The sequence below is a fragment of the Ovis aries genome, chromosome 3 (assembly GCF_016772045.2).
Source record: "Ovis aries strain OAR_USU_Benz2616 breed Rambouillet chromosome 3, ARS-UI_Ramb_v3.0, whole genome shotgun sequence".
Taxonomy (NCBI): Eukaryota; Metazoa; Chordata; class Mammalia; order Artiodactyla; family Bovidae; genus Ovis; species Ovis aries.
In genome coordinates, this window is record NC_056056.1 from 18,291,337 (window position 1) to 18,311,290 (window position 19,954).

General features: G+C 38.2%; 1 protein-coding gene across 15 annotated transcripts in view; it reads right to left on the minus strand.

Moving 5' to 3' along the window:
* The window catches only part of KIDINS220 (kinase D interacting substrate 220), a 91,251-nt gene that overhangs the window by 62,315 nt on the left and 8,982 nt on the right, over window positions 1-19,954 (minus strand). For 8 of the 15 annotated variants that reach the window (XM_027966498.2, XM_027966495.2, XM_027966494.2 and 5 more), the window contains exons 3-9: window positions 13,429-13,527; window positions 12,176-12,274; window positions 7,646-7,744; window positions 6,653-6,754; window positions 3,681-3,779; window positions 1,832-2,029; window positions 65-163 (exon numbers count right to left, since the gene is read on the minus strand). In XM_027966498.2, the coding sequence (XP_027822299.1) occupies window positions 65-163; window positions 1,832-2,029; window positions 3,681-3,779; window positions 6,653-6,754; window positions 7,646-7,744; window positions 12,176-12,274; window positions 13,429-13,527 (795 nt within the window). The remainder of the gene's footprint in view (window positions 1-64; window positions 164-1,831; window positions 2,030-3,680; window positions 3,780-6,652; window positions 6,755-7,645; window positions 7,745-12,175; window positions 12,275-13,428; window positions 13,528-19,954) is intronic. The other 7 variants (XM_027966499.2, XM_027966496.2, XM_060411840.1 and 4 more) reach the window with 1 other exon arrangement.

Genomic DNA, 19,954 nt, shown 5'->3' on the forward strand with positions numbered 1-19,954 from the left:
ATTATGATCAACCAACATATATGACCAATTACAGTCACAGATAACAGTCTGTAATCACACACACCTGTCCTCTAATGTCAATATCAGCATATTTTTGTAGAAGTGCTCGAACAATTTCCACATGACCACCTCTGACAGCACCAATTAAGACAGTATCTCCACTCTAAAAGGACAAAAAAAAAGACAGCCAGAGATAATTGATGAGGAAAACAAAAAATACTGTTTTGAAGTTAAGATTAATCATATATTAATACAATAAATTTTTTTGGAAATGTCTTGGGAAAAAAGTATCTCAGATACTTTCCATAAACAATAAAGTTTTAGGTAACTAGTATTAATACCTGATATTAATGCCTGTAGAATAAGGGACAGAAAACTATACATCAAAATGAGGACATTTATATCTGAAATTCCAGGACAAAAGTTTAGAAAGGTAAGTCACTCAGAACAACAAGCCATTCTATTTTGAAGGCACCCTCTCATTACAAATGTAAATTAAATAAAATGACGCCATGACTGTCAATGAACCAGATGAACCTTTGCAAATTACATAACACAAACCCGTTGGAATCATGCTATCTGACAAAAGCCACTGACTCTAAAGGGAGCTGCAAAGCTAGAGCCATCTGTGGGTTTATAACAACGTTTAATTAAGGGACAAGGTTGGTTCCCAGAACAGAATCTATATTCTACTTGGCAGTACAGACCAAGAATGCCCAGGACTGACTCATTCCTCAATACAAGGTTTAGATGAAGTTCATTACCTCATTAAGGACAGCTCTGCCCTAAAATTATATTCACCAAGCAATAATCATTATTAATTATATCTTTCCCTACTTCAAATACTGTAAATGGCCTTTTTTTTTAACTGCTAAATTACAAATCAGTTATACGGATTTGAGTTGTATCATTCCATGAGCTATAGCTCATCTCAATCCTAAGCGGGCCCCAGTGGGCTGCAATTCAAGATGCAGGCCATTGAGAACTGAGCCACGATGTAATATCTTAACTACTACATTAAAAGTATAAACCCATGGCAAAAACACTTTGAGAATATTAGCATTAATGTGGGTTCAAACTAGGATATTAACACAAGGTTCTAAATATTCCATTGCTTACTATGCACCATGCACTATTCTAGGCTCTAGGAAATAAGTTAGACAAGGTCCCACCTCCGGGAGAATGTATAGTCTAGAGGAGACTCACAGACAACATAAACAAAAATAAAAAACAAGATAAATGTAATGCAAATAAAAGAGAGTGATGCAATAGAAGGTGACTGGGGAGTGACTTTAGTCACTGAGAATTCAAGACTAATGTGTACAGTATGGGTCTTTAACCCACGGTAGATGGTGGAACAATCTGAGATGGAGAAGTCTGAGGGGAAAGCAGGTTTGGGATCAAACAAACAAAACATCTGTTTTGCTGAAAATTAAGAGGACCATTAGACACTCACATGGAAAGTTTAAGTGGAAATGGACATGCAAGTGTATACTTCTGAGAAGAGGTCACAGCAAGAGATACAAACTTGAAAACGCTATTAAGTGTAAGGGTGGTACCTGAAGTCTTAGAACAACGAACACCACCAGCCATGAACAAGACCTACAGTAAGGATGATTTTAAGATCACATTATCAATAACAATATAATTTTTTTTAACTGAAAAGAACACCCTTCACAAAGATTAAATATGTTTTAACTTATTAGTTTTAAAGGTAGAAATAAAACATCTTAAATATGTTATGCAGGAAGAACCTTGAAAGGTGTTGAGAAGTTAAGGTACCTTCCATCATTATCACCACTGGAAGACAAGTTCTAAATAGACAACCTACCCTATCAGGTATGTTCACATATGTCCCAGCATCAAGGAGATCCTGTACAATTTCTGTATGTCCCTCCTTCGATGCGATCATCAAGGCTGTATTTCCATCCTTATCTGTTAAATTTACATTTGGATTTCGCTTCAAAATTTCTTTCACTGACTGTGTGTAGCCTCCTTTTACTGCCACAATAAGTGCAGTCATTGAATTCTAAAGTACAAACAAAAAAGTCCAATAAATTAGTCATTTCAGACAACTTAATTTATGCCCTAGTCAAAAACTGATGTTTTCAAATAGGTGACCTATAATTACTAATTATTTCTGATAATAAAATGCCAACATAAATAATCAGAAATGATCATACCAAAAGTGGTCAGGAAGCATATTTTCCATTCTTGAAGATGTGTTAGTTCTCTGACATCAAAATCTTTAAATGATAACCTAAATTTGGACTCATTTACAATGAACAAATCCTCTCACAAAAGTACTGAATGGTAAAATAGCTGACAGGATGATTCAAAATTAAACACATTCTAAATGAAGTAATCCAAAGTAAGGTTAACAGACTTCAAACAAGTAACAATCTGTAATAGAATCTATACAAAAAATGTAAGTGAAACAATGAATTAAAAAGTATAGAATATTTCAATAACAGTATAATATATTCTTCTTTCTTATAGTGACCCAGAAACCACATTTTCAAAACGATCTTATTTTTAGAGGTTCTTTTAAAAACTTTTCACATTTAATTTATTAAAAATAAATCACCTAATATAAGAATCTGACTCACTGCAAAACAAATATTAAAATTTATTCTTGAGATTTTTATCTAGTTTGAGATAACATGCAATTCCCTTATAGAAATATTTTAGTTATTATATCAGCCCCTGGAACTAAGCCATAACTCTCAATATTAAATAACATAGCCTTTTCAGATTCTTCAGCAGTCAACATAGAGACAGGCCACTTATTCACTTGATAAACTGCCCAGAAAAAGGCAGGTGAACAGTATGGCTTCCAGGGTTGGGTAAGAATCATGCTCTGTCTCCACACAGCAGTAACATACTCCACGCCCCTTGAGGGTCGGCAATTAGCAGCTCTGCCACCATGGAAAATAGGAGGAGCTGGTTGGTATTATGTCAAGAAGTCAATATGACTTAGAGCCCACTCTTGCTACACTGCAGCCACAGGTTTGCTAGCAACTCTTCTCAGAAGCCCTCATGATCTACCTCACATAATCTAATAATTATGTTAACAGAAGACTATATTGTTTCTTGTGCATAAATATCATCTCCTTTAACTATATTCTTAGAAGTTCAAGAGAAAAGTGATGTGATGGTCTCCTCTAGTACCCCCGCCACATCTGGCACAGGCCAGGTACAAGCAGGGGCTCAATAATGAATCCATAACTCCTAGTCGCTAAGATATACTGAACCAATTTTTAAACTATCTAGGTTTTCACCACTGATTTCTGATATTTTAAAATCTATCAGAGAAGGAAAACAAGTTACAGCTTAAAATATCAAAAAATTAAAGAAAAGGTATTTTGAAAGAACAGCAATTCTTTCCACAATAGTAATTCAAATCATTTGATGTGGGAAGTACTTTATACTAAGATTACTAAAAGATATTCCTTATAGCTTTAGCCTCCTAAAATTGATGTGCATTGGCAAAAACTCCTTAAGAGCACATATTTGTAATATATAATATCTAAATTTACCAGGATAATATGTTTGTTTTTCTAAGTATCATTTAGATACTGTAGGGAAAATTTTCTAGACATGTGCTAAGGAAAAAATATTCTCTCTCAAAATTAAAAATATCTCTCTACTATCAGCAGTTAAGTAGAAAAGATACTTACAGCTCCTTCTTGATCAACATCAGCTCCCATGGCCAATAAATGTTTTACACATTCCAAATGACCTTTTCGTGCAGCCCAAACCAAAGGGGTGGTTCCATACTATTATAAGAAATAACAAATTTTAAATTATTATTGAAGATATATTAAAAGAAACTAGGCTCTCAACATGAATTTTGATAAAAATCACACTATTTTTTTTTAATTTTTATTTTTACTTTATTTTACTTTACAATACTGTATTGGTTTTGCCATATATTGACATGAATCCACCACGTGTGTACATGCGTTCCCAAACATGAACCCCCCTCCCACCTCCCTCCCCATAACCTCTCTCTGGGTCATCCCCGTGCACCAGCCCCAAGCATGCTGTATTCTGCATCGGACATAGACTGGTGATTCGATTCTTACATGATAGTATACATGTTTCAACGCCATTCTCCCAAATCATCCCACCCTCTCCCTCTGAGTCCCAAAGTCACACTGAGTATTTTAGATTACAGTTTACACCAATCATAATTTTAAGCCTAGATGAATCATATTTTTCTCATTTTATTTCTCCCAAATAGATGGTTAACCACTGCATGAAATGTGTTTTAACCAACTTTAAGTTTTATAATAATTGACAATTTTTCATCATAAAGTCATACAGCCTTTAATTTCCAACACACTTTCTTTGCTTCCCATATCTTGTGACATATGAATTTAAACAATTTGACTATAGTCAAAAATAGTGACAGCTAAGTGCCAAATACAGTTCTAACTAGTTGACATAGGTTAACTTGTGTAATCCTCATCACAAGAGTAAGTACAAATCACAATATCACATTTTAAACAGATGAACAGACAGGACCCCGAGAAGCTAATTACAGGCTCAGTATCACAAAGCTACTAAGAGGTAGAACAAAACCCATGAACCAAACAAGCCTGGCTTCAGCCTGTGCTCTTCACCACCTCCCGAGATTCGCCTCTATGCCTGACAAAATAAACATCAGCTGAGAAACGGCACTCAAAAGCACGTTCTGCTGCAACATGACTCAAAAGGCATCAGAGAATGTAAATCATGCATAAAAGCAATGCTTTACCTTTGGGGAGATTCATGTGGCAATGAAGAGACACAGGAATACTTGCAGTGACATTTAACTACATAGAAGATTGACGTGAATGCTTAATGAATGCCTACTTTTTATAACAGCCTTACCTAAGAGAACTTCTGTGTACTAATGGAGGTATGGACAGTGAATAAATACTGACAATACAGAAGAAGAGGCATCCATATTGACTGGGTAAGTTAAGGAGATTTAACAGAGAAGATAACATTCCAACTGAGCCTTGAGAAAATAAACAGGAGTTCATCAGGCAGAGGAGGTAGTAACATTCTTAACAGAGGGAAAAGAATAAACAAAGACACGCACTTCACAGAAATTCATAAAAGTTCACAGAATGGTAGACCATCTTCTGCATCCAAAAGTGCAGTGTATTTGAAAAGCAACGGCAAGAAGTGAGCCTGGGAAGACAGACTGTGTCAAACTGAAAAATCTGGGCTTTGAAACCAAAGATGCTAGAAAAGCTCCCCAAAAGCAAGAAAAGAATGAGACAACTAAACATTTCTCAAATATGTGGGCTGTGCTCAGTCACGTTCAACTCTTCTGCCAACTCCATGTACTGTAGCCCACCAGGCCCTTCTGTCCATAGAATTTTCCAGACAAGAATACTAAAGCAGGCTACGATCTCCTTCTCCAACCTAGGGATCAAATCCGTATCTCGTGTTTCCTGTACCAGCACTCAGGTTCTTTACCACTATTGCCATGTGAGAAGCCCCATTTGGGGTATTAAGGATTTTTTAAAAAGTGAATAGAACAAAATCCTGGGGAGCTTTCTGGAACTGACGGCACATGAACTGAGAGTGAAGGATGAATAGAAGTCAAAGAAGAGGAGGAGAGGGTGCTCCACACTGTGAAAGAGCACCTGCCAGGAACTCAGGAACCTGCATCGTTGACAGCTGAGCAAAGGTAATCTGTGGGAGAGACAGCAGGAGAAAGGGAGGCAAAGACTATCTTTACGCATCATAACAGGGACTGACATCCTTAGGATTTTAAGTATGAGAGAGAAAGAACAAAACTTAAATTTTAAAGATCATCTGGGGTTTCCCTGATGACTCAGTGGCGAAGAATCCACCTGCCAGTGCAGGAGACATGGGTTCGATCCCTGGTCCAGGAAGATACCACATGCCGTGGAGCACCTACACCCGTGCACCACAGCTATTGAGCCTGTGCTCTAGAGTTCGTGCTCTACAACAAGAAAAGCCACCACAATGAGAAGTTCACGCATCGCAACATAGAGTAGCCCCCGCTCACCACAACTAGAGAAAGCTCACGAGCATCAGTAAAGACTCAGCACAGTCATAAATTAATTAATTTAAAAAATTTTAAAAAGATAGTCTGGCAACAATACAGAGAAGGTAGATAGGACCCAAGATAGAAAGAAGAGCTACAACAGAAAATTTCAAATAATGAAGCTAGGGAATCAACTCTACTTTCCTGAGAATGTTGAATGTGATATAAAAGACAATGGAAAGATACTGAGTACCAATTTGGGCTTCCCTGGTGGCTCAGACAATAAAGAATCTGCCTGCAATGCAGGAGACCCAGGTTCGATCCCTGGGTAAGGAAGATCCTCTGGAGAAGGGAATGACAACTCACTCCAGTATTCTTGTCTGGAGAATCTCAGGGACAGAGGAGCCTGGCAGGCTACAGTCCATGGAGTCACAAAGAATTAGACACAACTGAGTGACTAACACTTTCAGTACCTATAGGGAACCCATCTATGAGATGTATGCCTTTATAAAATATATTAATAAATATAGACATACAACACATCAGTGCAGCCTCATGAGATCATATAAAAATCCTGGTAAGTCAGACACACAGAGTGGACACAACATGAACTGAACCTAGAAGATCCCATTGACCTACCTTGTCAGAGCAGTTGACCTTGGCACCATTTTGCAGTAAAAGTTGCACTATATCAGCATGGCCTCTGCCTGCTGCCCAAATGATTGGGTAGACACTGTACTGCTGGGAGACAGTCAAGACGGGCGGGGAGGTAGACAAGGAGGGAGGGAAAGAAAAAGTCTTTTAGGTTGGTATCTATAGCACACATTTTTTAAGAAGAGTAAATAACACAGGGAGCAATACAAGGTATTTTTTTAAAAAGTCAAGTCACAGACCATTAAAAACACACATAAATCTCATAATATGTAACTGAGAACTGAGATGTACTCAACCTTAAATAAATATATATGATGAATATATTTATTTTTATAAATTCAACACACTTAATGTAATTATCTAGCCAACAGGTAAGACTAAGAAGAAGAATGTAAAACCTTTCTTTATAATCCTTCTATCAACTTGAATAAAACTGATTTTTTTCCCAGCTGTATTAAGGCATAACTGACAAATAAAACTGTAAGGTACTTGAAGTGTACATGATGACTTGACATACATATGCACTGTGAAAGCAGTCCCCCCATCAATAAAATGATTACTTAATCTGCAGTCAGAGCAAGCTTCATGCAAAGCAGTAACGCATGTATTACGACCAATAACAATGTACAGAAAACTGGCCTGAGTATTTGGTAAATGTCTCTCTTCGTTAAAAGAGCTTAGGTTAAGAATGCATACCCACAGAACACAGGCAAGATGACATAAGGATTTCAAAATCTCCTTTTGAAATATTATATAGCTGTAACTAACATTTAAGGTGCTTTTTTGTTGATAAAAATTGAGAAAAAAAGCTTAGCTTCAAAAAAAAATTCCCTTGTGTTTTGAAATCACATTGCGAATTATTTTTGGTAAGATCTAGATCATTTTATCCAATATGAAGTCCAAAGTACAGCCAATCTTAAGTATTTCCTAGAAGAACTTACCACTTCTATTACAGATGAATTTTTTGTTAACGCTTACCAGACCAGTAACACTTGGATTGGCACCATGAGAAAGCAGCAGCTCAACCACTTCAGTACGGCCTTTATAACACGCCCACATAAGAGCCGTCCATCCTCCCTTCAGGGAAAAAAAAGGGGGGGGAGAGGAGGGAAATAAAACACCGGACTGTCTCCAAGGACAAAAATGTCATCAATGAAGCTTCTTTTGTGATCGTTCTCTATAAAACCACTGTTTCATGTAATCACTACTATGCAGTTCTAAACACCCAAGCTCCCCAGGGAAATACACAATCATATCTGGACAAAGTCCAATATCTTAAGTCCAGTAATGATTACTCCAAAGTTTGCATTATATTTTTGGAAATTGATACAGGGAACATTCACACTGGACTCTTCTAAATTTCCAAGATTTATTTTGGCTGTTTAAATATATTCCTTTGGCAAATATTCTATGTCCCTAGATACTCTCCTCCTGGTGTGAGTCTAGATTTTTTCCAGAGATGGATTCCAGCCATCCCATTCAACTCCTGCATCTAAACTCATCCTATAAATTCCAGATTGGTATTGTACCTCTTGCTAAAAGAGAAGATACAAAGGCAATGATCTATAGATCATGATTTCCAGGAGCAAGCAAAGTCATTAAGTATGAATTAACGGCATGGTAACTTCCTATTTTCTAAGCTATAAAGCAACATTCTTAGTTTTAGCAGTGTTCTCTTTAGCTATCATGCAATTCAATAAAAGAGACAAATGTAAGCAAATTATACTAAGAAGTGAATGTTTTGTTTGCCTAAAAAAGAAAAGTATTTGGACCAATCCAAATTTGGATGCAAGAATATAAACCACTTAATCCTCTTGATTCTGTTTCATCATCACTAAAAGAGGTAAAATAAAATAAGTAGCTCTAACCTGAAAAAGGCAAAACTATGGAAAGGGTAGACAGACAGTAGCCACAGACTGGGGAGTAGGTGGAGGGGATGGTTATAAAGAAGCAGCATGAGGGTACAGTTGATGCAATGGAACTGCTCTGCACAGAGCTATGGTGGATGAATGATATCACAAATGTGTCAAAACCCACAGAACTGAACACCAGAGAGTGAATTTTACTGTATGTAAATCTTTAAAAAATCAACTAGAATCTAGGAAAGACAGAATACAGACTAGGATGAATTAATTATATTACAAGTATATCACACAATTACTTAGAACCTGATCCAGGTAATGGCAGAAAGCAGTATTTTGACTGAATTCTGTAATGCAACATTCAAAAAGAACTGTATACAAACACTGTATTTAGTGGCAAATCTGTTTCAGGGTATGAGTTAGAAATTCTGAAACTATTTGTTTACTAGAGTTGAACAAATAAATAAATATTCTGTGTAGATAGTGTGAGCCAGATTTCTCAGTCAGAAGAGTGTTACAAATTAAGAAAATGGAGAAGGCTTACTGTAGACTGGGTTCACAGTTATCAACTAAGTCTTTTCATTAAAAAAACATACACCCACACACATCAACTGAGTCTCTTTATTAATATATACACACACACACAGATATACAGAATAGACATATGTAACGTGTATGCAAGAGTTATGTATTTTCTACATCTACTGAGGAGGACAAGAAGCAGAGACATCTCAGTAGCAATAAGTATACCTGACTAGATTATTGGTTTCTAAATATCACTTTTGAATATCAAGAACTAGGGCCCCTTGGGAAACTGATTGATTCCAGGAGGGAGAATCACAGAAATAAGACAGGGAAAATACAAGATGAATCTGAACCTGAAGCATTTTGTAATGCAAGAAAGTGAAAATGAAAGTCGCTCAGTCGTGACTGATTCTTTGTGACACCACAGACACTATAGTCCATGGAATTCTCCAGGCCAGAACAGTGGAGTGAGTAGCCTTTCCCTTCTCCAAGGGATCTTCCCAACCCAGGGATTGAACCTAGGTCTCCCGCATTGCGGACGGATTCTTTATCACTGAGCCACAAGGGAAGCCCAAGACTAGACTGGGTAACCTATCCCTTCTCCAGCAGATCTTCCCAACCCAGGAATAGAACCAGGGTCTCTTGCATTGCAGGCGAATTCTTCACCAACTGAGCTATCAGGGAAAGGAAATGCTAAAATATATATCTACATATAGATATTTATTTAGAGAGAGAGAACTCTTTTTTCATTTCAATTACTAAATGTAATGGAATTATGCAAACAGAAAAATATATTAATTCACCTGATAAACTGGTATGGTGCTTTTAATAAAATATCGGGAACTAGGTAATTCTATGAATTTCTCTTCTACTTTACATGCCAATAAGATAAGAACACTACATTTTCCTCCTGCCTGTCAGGTATCCATCCTTTGCCTAGGTTACTGACATCATCACCTTCTCTCCCTAAACTTTTATAGCGATGCACTTCCATTTCTTTTCAGCAAAAGGAAGGATACAAATAGTTCTGTATCTTTCTATAAAAATAAGTATACCAATACCTTCACTGAGTTTTAGAATAATACTGTAGAAGCAAGAACACTGTGTAAATTATATTGTACAGTATAATATTAAATGAAAGGTGGTAGAATGCTGAAGTTTCTTAAAAATTCAGACCACCTGTACTTCATAAAGCATCATCAGCAAAATAATACATGTTTTATCAAGGCAGTTCAATTTCAACATTTTGTAGAGTAAGAAGCCTTCACGATCCTTTTCTTCACCTTTATGCTTTAGGTACATGCTAAGATCAAACAAGAGCTAAGATGATTAAGAATCAGATCTTGAGAATCTTGAAATGTGTACAGATGGCATATCTAAACAGTTATATTTTTAAAATAAACTTACATTATTCTGAATACCATAACTTTAATCAGTGAAAATATTTTCAAAACTATACTATGTCTCTCTTAAAGTTCTCCTTAAAGAAAACAATTCTCTCATTGATACATTATAAAGAGTAATGTGTTGTCTTAACAATATTTGAGAATTTTAAACTGAAATAAACAGAAAATGTGATTAAGAGTATTCTAAGGAGGTACATTATATCACCTGGGTTTTAAAGCATTCTTGAGGGGAGAAATATCAATAACCTCAGATATGCAGATGACACTACCCTTAAGGTAGAAAGTCAAGAGGAACTAAAAAGCTTCTTGATGAAGGTGAAAGAGGAGAGTGAAAAAGTTGGCTTAAAGGTCAATATTCAGAAAAGGAAGATCATGGCATCTGGTCCCATCACTTCATGGGAAATAGATGGGGAAACAGTGGAAACAGTGTCAGACTTTATTTTTCTGGGCTCCAAAATCACTGCAGATGGTGACTGCAGCCGTGAAATTAAAAGACGCTTACTCCTTGGAAGGAAAGTTTTGACCAACTTAGATAGCATATTCAAAAGCAAAGACATTACTTTGCCAACAGAGGTCCATCTAGTCAAGGCTATGGTTTTTCCAGTGGTCATGTATGGATGCGAGAGTTGTACTACAAAGGAAGCTGAGTGCCGAAGAATTGATGCTTTTGAACTGTGGTGTTGGAGAACTCTTGAGAGTCCCTTGGACTGCAAGGAGATCCAACCAGTCCATCCTAAAGGAGATCAGTCCTGATTGCTCATTGAAAGGACTGATGTTGAAGCTGAAATTCCAATATTTTGGCCACCTCATGCAAAGAGCTGACTCATTGGAAGAGACCCTGATGCTAGGGAAGATTGAGGGCAGGAGGAGAAGGAGATGACAGAGGATGAGATGGCTGGATGGCATCACCGACTCGATGGAAGTGAGTCTGAGTGAACTCCGGGAGTGGGTGATGAACAGGGAGTCCTCAGTTCAGTTCAGTTGCTCAGTCATGTCCGACTCTTTGCAACCCCATGAATCACAGCACACCAGGCCTCCCCGTCCATCACCAACTCCTGGAGTTCACTCAGACTCACGTGCATCGAGTCAGTGATGCCATCCAGCCATCTCATCCTCTGTTGTCCCCTTCTCCTCTTGCCCCCAATCCCTCCCAGCATCAGAGTCTTTTCCAATGAGTCAACTCTTCAAAGGAAGTGGCCAAAGTACTGGAATTTCAGCTTCAGCATCATTCCCTCCAAAGAAATCCCAGGGCTGATCTCCTCCAGGATGGACTGGTTGGATCTCCATGCAGTCCAACGGATTCTCAAGAGTCTTCTCCAGCACCACAATTGAAAAGCATCAATTCTTCAGCGCTCAGCTTTCTTCACAGTCCAACTCTCACATCCATACATGACCACTGGAAAACCATAGCCTTGACTAGATGCACCTTTGTTGGCAAAGTAATGTCTCTGCTTTTAAACATGCTATCTAGGTTGGTCACAACTTTTCTTCTGAGGAGTAAGCGTCTTTTAATTTCATGGTTGCAGTCTGGCATGCTGCAATTCATAGGTCGCAAAGAGTCGGACGCGACTGAGTGACTGAACTGAACTGAGGGTCATTTCAATGCCCAACCCTAAAAACAACGTCACCTGACACACAAAACTACAAGACTTCACAAATATCTATTACTGTTACTGAGACTGCAGCTGACTGACAACTGTAAAGTGAGTCCGTACCATATCCCGGTGCTCCAAGCTGGCCCCGCACTTGAGCAGCTCATCCACAATGTGCAGGTGCCCTTCTTTTGAGGCTGATATAAGCGCTGTCCAGTTATCCTGAAACATACAGACACAAATGTTATCGTTTCAAAACAAATAACATTCCAAAGTCAGTTAAATTTGAATTTACATACAGATGATCATACCAAATTGACATGATCTGACACACTCTAAGCTACTCTGAAATAACACTGAAGCATAAACTCTGTTAAGAATTTATCTAAAAAAAAAAGAATTTATCTCTCTACCTATTGACTATAATGATGTAGAAATGGCTTTACAACTCTTTGCAGTCTTTTCACTGGACTTTTAATCACCGTGTTTTTTAAAAAGGAGAAAAAATGAGTATCAAAACCTCAAAGTTAATCCATGTGGCTACAACCACTATTATAAACTGAAATTCAAGAGCCTGTAATCAAATAAAAAAGCATATTTACAAACTATTAAACTAAAACCATCCCATGTGATGTGTTCAGAAACTAAATGATAAAGCCTTTATTTTTTAAAGGCTGCAATTATCCTATCCTTTTATTCACATGTACTGTCATTTAATTTAAATGATTGTTGAATTACAATTGTCAATTTAGTATCGTCAATTTGAATTATAAAGACAAACAGAAAAACAGATATGGTTATGTGACCCTGAAAAATAATTCCTCAAAAACAGAGAAGTAAGCCTCTCGAATAGTGATTTATCCTTCACAAATGGTATCAGAAGAAACCACATCTTTCTGGCTTATCCTAGGTAATGATGTTTATAATAGTAAGATACCATTATGGGGAGTTATTTAGCAGTTTGACTCTTACACGGATATCTTCTAGGCAGGCATTTAATTTTGAGTGTGTGTATATCCGTGCATGCTTAGTCACTCAGTCGTGTCCAACTCCTTCCAATGCTATGGACTATAGCCCACCCGGTTCCTCTGTACATGGGATTTTTCAGGTAAGAATACTGGAGTGGCTACATGTGTTGCTTATTCAGTGAGTGCTATCTATACATAAAAAAATACACAAAGAGCTGAGACTTCTCAATGAAGGTAAAAATTCCTCTCCTATATTACCCTTTTTAAAAACTCAAGTTAGCATACTACTGAGCAATGGTGATACACAGCAGAAGTACAATCTGTAATCTAACACTTCTGAATCACTTCGTAAAACCAAGCAGCAAAGTTAAAGAAACGAAAAAGGCAAATGAGTAAGTCAATATATACCAAATCTTCCAGATTGCAATTAGCGCCATTCTTAATTAATTCTTTCACTATTTCCAGATTGCCTTGTTCAGCAGCTATCATCAATGGAGTCTGGCCACACTAGAGACGGAAGAGACACGGAGAACATTCAGGATGCTGCATGTTAACTGAAACGCCAGTTAAATATACCACCCATACATTTCCATGATGTTAAGCTCTACTTACAGCACTTAATTTAGAAACACCTCTGAATTCAACTTTTCAGCTTACAAATAATATGAAAGTCAAAGAGAAAATGCTTTTCTATCCCTTACAATAGCATTCGTAATCTGTTTTGGGCACTGCAATTTTATTCAAAATAAGCAACATGTGTAATACTAGGCACTGAAAAGCAATTTCCACAATAATCTCAGAATATCTATGGCAACCAAATTCTCTAACAATACAGCTAGAATATGATACACAATGTAGTTTTGCTGTGTGTGTAAGATGTTTTTATCAGGACCAGAGGGAGAAAAGTAAAACAGTAAAAACAATACAGGTGCTGCAATATCATGGAGTTTTCTGAAGCCTTCCCTTATAACCTTAACTCATTACACTAAAGTTCCTACTAGCTACAGCAGCGCTGTCCAGCCTGTCCCCAGAATGAGTCACGGCAGTTAAGACACGGGCTCCCAAGCCTTTAGACTGTGGGGCAGGGCCTGGACAGCTGGATCCTGGGACAGGTTCCCCCAGCTGTCAGCTTCGTCTATCCCAAGTCCGGGACCCACACGATCATTTTCTGTACATGCCGTGATATGAAACAGACCAGAAGCTCTGGGCTAGCAGTGATAGTACTAAAGGTGCCAAAACATACCAAGGTGTAAGGAAAAAAATTTCACCAAAACTGAAGTTCCATTGACAGATTAAGCACCTACTTACTGAATGTATACCAATGTGCAGGAAAACAGTAATTTTTTAAAATGCTAATTTGACAATATTCCACTGCTTAAAATCCTTAATTGTTTCCTAGATTCTTCTGGGTAAGAACTGAAGTCCTTACATGGCCTGCAGTCCATTAAAGTCTACCTTGAAACCTAAGCCAGGCCATTTCCTCCTCACACGTGGGTCCTCAAACTGTACACAAGCTCTTTCACACCTCTAGATCCCTCTACCCCACCCAGTTAACTATTTCCCACCTGGCATCTCTTGGGTCAAACACCAACCCAGCAGGGAAGCCTTGCTAACCCACTCTAATGTTGTATACCATGCTAATCCTTGTTTGTACTTACACTTTTATTTGCATGATAAACAACTATTATTGTTTTTCCTCTAAAGGCCCTAAACTCCCTGAGGGTGGGAAGCATGATTGTTTTGTTGAATACTGAAACTCCCCCGTAAGGCGCAGTGACTGCCACACAGGTGTTTATATATTTGTAAATGAGTAAATGAGTGAGCAAAGTACAGAAGAATTTATAAATCTACTAATGGCAACATATGAACAAGCAAATAATCCTAGTAACAACACATGCTACTGTAAGAATACAAGTATAGAGAAACACAAAGACTGAGTTAAGGTACACAAGTAAATTGAGTTACAGACAGATACTCATATAATGATGGATGCTAAATTACAAGTGGTAGTCACATGTCATTCAACCAGAGTCACTAGAGAATGAGATATTATGCATAAGTAGATTTTCCAGGTGAAAAGTTTATCCTTTAAATATTATATTTTATTATAACTCTATGATAACTGTTTTTTTCTTAAAGTAATGTGCACATTGCTACTTGTTAAACAGATTAACTTAAACATTATGTTTATGACTCTGAGTCATAACTACCGACATCAATCATTATACCAGGCTTGCCTCTGTCAGCGCTAATGTCTCTGACTTCCTTTCTACAGCATGTTTCTGCCTTCTAATTAACTGGGATAAAACAAATTCATTGGTATAATATATAAATTAAAGCCAACCAGGTGAATCTATGGCCCTAAGGATACAGAATGATCTCTGTTCATTTCCAAGGCAAACCATTCAATAACACGGTAAACCAAGTCTATGCTCCAACCCATAACACTGAAGAAGCTGAAGTTGAACAGCTCTATGAAGACCTACAAGACCTTTTAGAACTAACAACCAAAAAAGATATCCTTTTCATTATAGGGGACTGGAATGCAAAAGTAGGAAGTTAAAAAGCACCTGGAGTAATAGGCAAATTTGGCCTTGGAGTACAGAATGAAGCAGGGCAAAGGCTAGATGAGTTTTGCCAAGAGAACGCACTGGTCATAGCAAACACCCTCTCCCAACAACAAAAAAGAAGACTCTACACATGGACAAACCAGATGGTCAACACTGAAATCAGACTGATTATATTCTTTGCAGCCAAAGATGGGAGAAGCTCTACACAGTCAGGAAAAACAAGACTGGAGGCTGACTGTGGCTCAGATCATGAACTCCTTATTGCAAAATTCAGATGTAAATTGAAGAAAGTAGGGAAAACCACTAGATCATTCAGGTATGACGTAAATCAAATCCCTTATGATTATACAGTAGAAGTGAGAAATAGATTTAAGGGACTAGATCTGATAGAGTGCCTGATGAATTATGGACGGAGGTTCATGACACTGTACAGGAGACAGGGATCAAGACTATCCTGAAGAAAAGGAAATGCAAAAAGGCAAAATGGCTGTCTGAGGAGGCCTTACAAATAGCTGTGAAAAGAAGGGAAGCGAAAAGCAAAGGAGAAAAGGAAAGATATAACCATTTGAATGCAGAGTTCCCAAGAATAGCAAGGAGAGATAAGAAAGCCTTCCTCAGTGATCAATGCAAAGAAACAGAGGAAAACAACAGAATGGGAAAGACTACAGATCTCTTCAAGAAAATTAGAGATACCAAGGGAACATTGCATGCAAAGATGGGCTCAATAAAGGACAGAAATGGTATGGATTTAACAGAAGCAGAAGGTATTAAGAAGAGCTGGCAAGAATACACAGAAGAACTGTATAAAAAAGATCTCATGACCCAGATAATCAGAATGGTGTGATCACTCAACTAGAGCGAGACGTCCTGGAATGTGAAGTCAAGTGGCCCTTAGAAAGCATCATTATGAACAAAGCTAGTGGAGGTGATGGAATTCCAGTGGAGCTATTTCAAATCCTAAAAGATCATGCTGTGAAAGTGCTGCACTCAGTATGTCAGCAATTTTGGAAATCTCAGCAGTGGCCATAGGACTGGAAAAGGTCAGTTTTCATTCCAATCCCAAAGAAAGGTAATGCCAAAGAATGTTCGAACTACCGCACAATTGCACTCATCTCACACACTAGTAAAGTAATGCTCAAAATTCTCCAAGCCAGGCTTCAGCAATACGTGAACCGTGAACTTCCAGATATTCAAGCTGGTTTTAGAAAAGGCAGAGGAACCAGAGATTAAATTGCCAACATTTGCTGGATCATGGAAAAAGCAAGAGAGTTCCAGAAAAACATCTATTTCTGCCTTATTGACTATGCCAAAGCCTTTGATTGTGTGGATCACAATAAACTGTGGGAAATTCTGAAGGAGATGGGAATACCAGACCACCTGACTTGCCTTTTGAGAAACCTATATGCAGGTCAGGAAGCAACAGTTAGAACTGCACGTGGAACAACAGACTGGTTCCAAACAGGAAAAGGAGTACGTCAAGGCTGTATATTGTCTTCCTGCTTATTTAACTTGTATGCAGAGTACATCATGAGAAAAGCTGTGCTGGAGGAAGCACACGCTGGAATCAAGACTGCCAGGAGAAATATCAATAACCTCAGATACGCAGATGACACCACCCTTATGGCAGAAAGTGAAGAGGAACTAAAAAGCCTCCTGATGAAAGTGAAAGAGGAGAGTGAAAAATTTGGCTTAAACGCAACATTCAGAAAAGGAAGATCATGGCATCTGGTCCCATCACTTCATGGGAAATAGATGGGGAAACAGTGGAAACAGTAGCTGACTTTATTTTTCTGGGCTCCAAAATCACTGCAGATGGTGACTGCAGCCATGAAATTAAAAGACGCTTACTCCTTGGAAGGAAGACAGCATATTCAAAAGCAGAGGCATTACTTTGCCAACAGAGGTCCATCTAGTCAAGGCTATGGTTTTTCCAGTAGTCATGTATGGATATGAGAGTTGGACTGTGAAGAAAGCCGAGTGCCAAAGAATTGATGCTTTTGGAGTGTGGTGTTGGAGAAGACTCTTGAGAGTCCCTTGGACTGCAAGGAGATCCAACCAGTCCATCCTAAAGGAGATCAGTTCTGGGTGTTCATTGGAAGGACTGATGTTGAAACTGAAACTCCAATACTTTGACCACCTGATGCAAAAAGCTGACTCTTTTGAAAAGACCCTGATGCTAGGAAAAATTGAGGGCAGCAGGAGAAGGGGATGACAGAGGATGATGGTTGGATGGCATCACCAACTCAATGGACATGAGTTTTGGTAAACTCCAGGAGTTGGTGATAGACAGGGAAGCCTGGTGTGCTGCAGTTCGTGGGGTCACAAAGAGTCAGACACAACTGAGTGACTGAGGTGAACTGAAGGATATAGGACTTGCACATCAGTTTTCAAAACTGCAAATCCAAAGACTTGGGTGCTTTCTGTTCACCTTCTGTGGTCACAGGCACATTTCAGATAGTTCACAAAGAAAGGTGCTTTTCAAGTATGAGGGAAAAAATAAATTAGATGTGTATTAAAAAACCATAATACAAAAAAAAGTTGGTATAAACGTGATTAACTATAAACAAGCTAAATGAGACCTGAATAGTCATAAATTTCTCTTGCAGAAACTACCATTTGTCTACCCAATATCTAGAGCGACAGGATTTTGTTGGGGGTGGCAGTCTGCTCAGTGAAAAAACCTACATTGTTCAGCCTTACTTGCAGTTGGAAACCATCCATGCTACCACTCTAGTGAGATCTCCCGGGAAAGCTTGGTAATTAGACCAACTCAGCTGGCTTGTGCCCTTTTCCTTCTTGCCTGATATGTGGACACAATGCTGCAGTTGTATCAAAACAACTGATGGGAATAACTGGCACCCAATGGAGTGACCAGAAGGGCAGAAGGAGCCTGGGAAGATATCCTGAGACCTTGGAATGGCTCCTCCAGCTTGTCATTACATGAGAAAAGTAAGACCTTAATTCGATTAAGCCACTATTTGAGGAGCTATTATATGAACTCAAAAGCAATCTTTAACCTTCTGTAGCTTCACTATCCAAATAAATAAGTGATTCTCAGGAAAGGCTGCCATAAATTAATCCAAAAAGACAGAATGATATTTACCTTGTAAGTTGTGCCTTATCACAAAACATATTTATTCTATTAGTTCTGGCTTAATCCATCTAGTAACTATAGTTGTAGAGATAGTGACTTAGAAACAAACAGTCATGACAACTTGATTCTTTTACTTCAATGTGAATCACTAAAAGCCCCTTCCCTACCTAACCCGCTACACACATCTCAACAAATCTCAAGTCCATTTCTTTCCCAAAAAATATAGGATCACATAACTCATAGAACCCCTATACTACTGGTAAGAACCTCAAACCAAAACACACCAAAACAGAACACTGCCATTCCAGCTGAAGTTCCCCAAAGCATGTACCATGTTTTATCTCAGCTTCTGAGAAGCTACCATGCAAAAACATTGCCTATCCAGCATCTTTTTGGTCTTCCCAGTTCCTAGGTAGCCCCACTTGTATTCAGGTGTGCTGTGCTGTGTTGTGCTTGGTCGCTCAGTCATGTCCGACTCTCTGCGACCCAATGGACTGTATGTAGCCCGCCAGGCTCCTCCGGCCACGGGGATTCTCCAGGCAAGAATACTGGAGTGGGTCGCCATGCCCTCCTCTAGGGGATCTTTCCAATCCAGGGATCGAACCCAGGTCTCCCACATTGCAAGGAGATTCTTTACTGTCTTAGCCACCTTTCTGGACCTAAATAACTATTGCTCTTTAAAGCAGTGGCATTCTGAGGATAGCTACTTCTTCCAATAATAATAGTGAAAGTAAAACATTTTTAAATTCTCCTTTGAACTTTCCTTCAGGGTCTCTACTTGTAAGTACGTGACAAAATCCATCTCTTGAACTTAAGAGTCCCATTTCACTTTCTTCAACAAGAGAATAATGTTCAACCTCAACACTATACCCTATCAAGAAGAGCTGAGAGTGACTTTTTGCTCTTTTCAAAAATAAAGTTAAATTAAAGCCCTTCACAAAAGGCAAAGACTTGCCATCATAGAGAATATTCATACAAAGGGCAAAGACTTGCCATCATTGACAATATTCAAAGGCCAAGAATTTTATCTAGTTTACAAATAAAGTAGAAAGAAAAGAAGGGAGAAAACTGGTATTTACTAAATTGCAACCGATTATACGCTAAGGACGGCAACAGGCAATTTCCCCCACGTTATTTTCTTTTACTGATAACATTTAAGAAACCTTTAGAAAACTGATAACCAAACACATTAAATGAGGTAATTAAGTACTTCACTTTTTAAAGGTGAGAAAGAAGGAAAGAAAGTCTAAGTAACTCTTTAGAATTCTAT